This window comes from Gavialis gangeticus, unplaced genomic scaffold, assembly GCF_001723915.1.
Source record: "Gavialis gangeticus isolate Ggan-Ray unplaced genomic scaffold, GavGan_comp1, whole genome shotgun sequence".
NCBI classification, from domain to species: Eukaryota; Metazoa; Chordata; order Crocodylia; family Gavialidae; genus Gavialis; species Gavialis gangeticus.
The window spans coordinates 19,401,342-19,403,512 of NW_017729000.1; the positions used below are offsets into that span (position 1 = coordinate 19,401,342).

The 2,171-nt window shown below is 61.8% G+C and overlaps 1 protein-coding gene across 1 annotated transcript; it reads left to right on the forward strand.

Moving 5' to 3' along the window:
* Positions 1-673: 673 nt before the first annotated feature.
* Positions 674-1,985, forward strand: POU4F3 (POU class 4 homeobox 3). The gene is made up of 2 exons (XM_019506499.1): positions 674-793; positions 1,090-1,985. The coding sequence occupies exons 1-2, from the start codon at positions 674-676 to the stop codon at positions 1,981-1,983; spliced, it is 1,014 nt and encodes a 337-aa protein (XP_019362044.1). The 3' UTR covers positions 1,984-1,985.
* The last annotated feature ends 186 nt before the right edge of the window (positions 1,986-2,171 follow it).

Below are 2,171 nucleotides of genomic sequence, written 5' to 3' on the forward strand. Positions count from 1 at the left end.
ACCCAGACGTGACCAGCTGAGCCCCCGGACGGGGGCACGGGGGGTGCTCGCCCGCAGTGCTCGTGGGCAGGGTGTGAGGGCTGCGTGGGGCGGGGACGTGGCCCCACCAGGCTGTCTTGTCTCTCCCGGTTTTGGCAGGAGCTCTTGCGATGGCCGGGAAAGGTCAAGTCCCTTCGCCAGCCACCCCTCCCTGCGCTGAGGCCTCTGCTGCCGGCCTGGCCAGGACCCCCCAGCCCAAAGAGCATCGGAATGGGCATGTTCTGTTGCGTTCCCTTTTACTCCGCATTAAAAATACGAGCAACGCATGTATGGGGGGGGGGCGGGGGGAGCTTCAGGCGACACCTGCCTTCAAGCCCAGCCCCGATGCCTCCCTCCTTCCCATGGCCGGGCCCTGGCACTGGCATCTGAGCTCCGAAGTGCCTTGGACTGCCCGGGCTACTTTCCTCGGCTCCTTCCCGTGCAGCGCCTGCGCACAGCGCGCTCGTCCCGTCCCTGGCAGGCTGCTTGTAAGATGAGTGAAGAAGCAGGTGGGGGGAACGAGAGAGGGAGAGGGAGAGGGGGAGAGAGGGAGAGGGAAGCTCTGTCATTGAAAATAGCTCACTTTGACAGGAGCAAGCCAGAGAGACAACCCTGAATCTATGTCAGGGGCTGCCTACCTGCAAGGTGTGCAAAGATGATGGCCATGAACGCCAAGCAGCCGTTCACTATGCACGCCGCCCTCCAGGAGCCCAAGTACTCCAGCTTGCACTCCAGTTCAGAGGCGATGCGCAGAGTTTGCCTTCCAGCCCCGCAGGTATGTAGATTAAGCATAATTACTGCTTTAAGGCACATTTTTTGACAGGCCCTCGCTTAATGTTTTTTTCATGTCGCCAGAACAATCGCGGATCTCTGCACCTCTCTCCCCCTCTCCCCCTCTCCCCTCTCTCACTCTTGTCTCTGATCCACATGTCTAGTCAAGCAAAGCTTCTGCCTTCATATTAATTTTTATGACCTGAGCTTTGAGGAGGAATCTCTGTGCTTGGAAATGTTTTTTAATCCTGAGTTGACAGTATTCCCCACTGACTCCGATATGCGCATTCTTGCTTGCAGCTCCAGGGCAATATATTTGGAAGCTTTGATGAGAGTCTGCTGGCCCGTGCAGAAGCTCTGGCGGCTGTTGATATTGTCTCCCACGGCAAGAGCCATCCTTTCAAGCCCGACGCGACCTACCATACCATGAGCAGTGTCCCATGCACGTCTACCTCCTCCACAGTGCCCATCTCGCACCCCTCGGCCCTGACCTCGCACCCGCACCACGCCGTGCACCAAGGCTTGGATGGAGACCTCCTGGACCACATCTCCCCCTCGCTGAGCGTGAGCGGCATGGGGGCCCCCGACCACACGGTGATGCCCGCCCAGCTCCACCCGCACCACCTGGGCGCCATGGGGCACCTGCACCAAGCCATGGGCATGGGGCACCCCCACGCCGTCTCCACCCACAACGGCATGCCCTGCATCAGCGACGTGGAGTCGGATCCCAGGGAGCTGGAGGCTTTCGCCGAGAGGTTCAAGCAGCGGCGGATCAAGCTGGGGGTGACCCAGGCGGACGTGGGGGCGGCCCTGGCCAACCTCAAGATCCCGGGCGTGGGCTCGCTGAGCCAGAGCACGATCTGCCGCTTCGAGTCCCTCACCCTGTCCCACAACAACATGATCGCCCTGAAGCCCGTGCTGCAAGCCTGGCTGGAGGAGGCTGAAGCTGCCTACCGCGAGAAAAACGCCAAGCCCGAGCTGTTCAACGGCAGCGAGAGGAAGCGCAAGCGGACCTCCATCGCCGCCCCCGAGAAGCGCTCCCTGGAAGCCTACTTCGCCATCCAGCCCCGGCCCTCGTCCGAGAAGATCGCGGCCATCGCCGAGAAACTGGACCTGAAAAAAAACGTGGTGCGGGTTTGGTTCTGCAACCAGAGACAGAAACAGAAGCGCATGAAGTACTCGGCGGTGCACTGACTGCCCGGGCCGGGGCCGGGGCCGGGGCCGGGGCCGGGGCCGGGGCCGGGCTGGACTCGGCGGGAGCAGGGATCTCCGCCCCGCCCCAGCGGCCTCGCATCCAGAGGGCCCCCCGTGCTCCTCGTTTCTTGTTGACAGCAAAACTAACAAACAGAAAAAAGCAACCTCCAAAGACCCGCGTCTGGCCG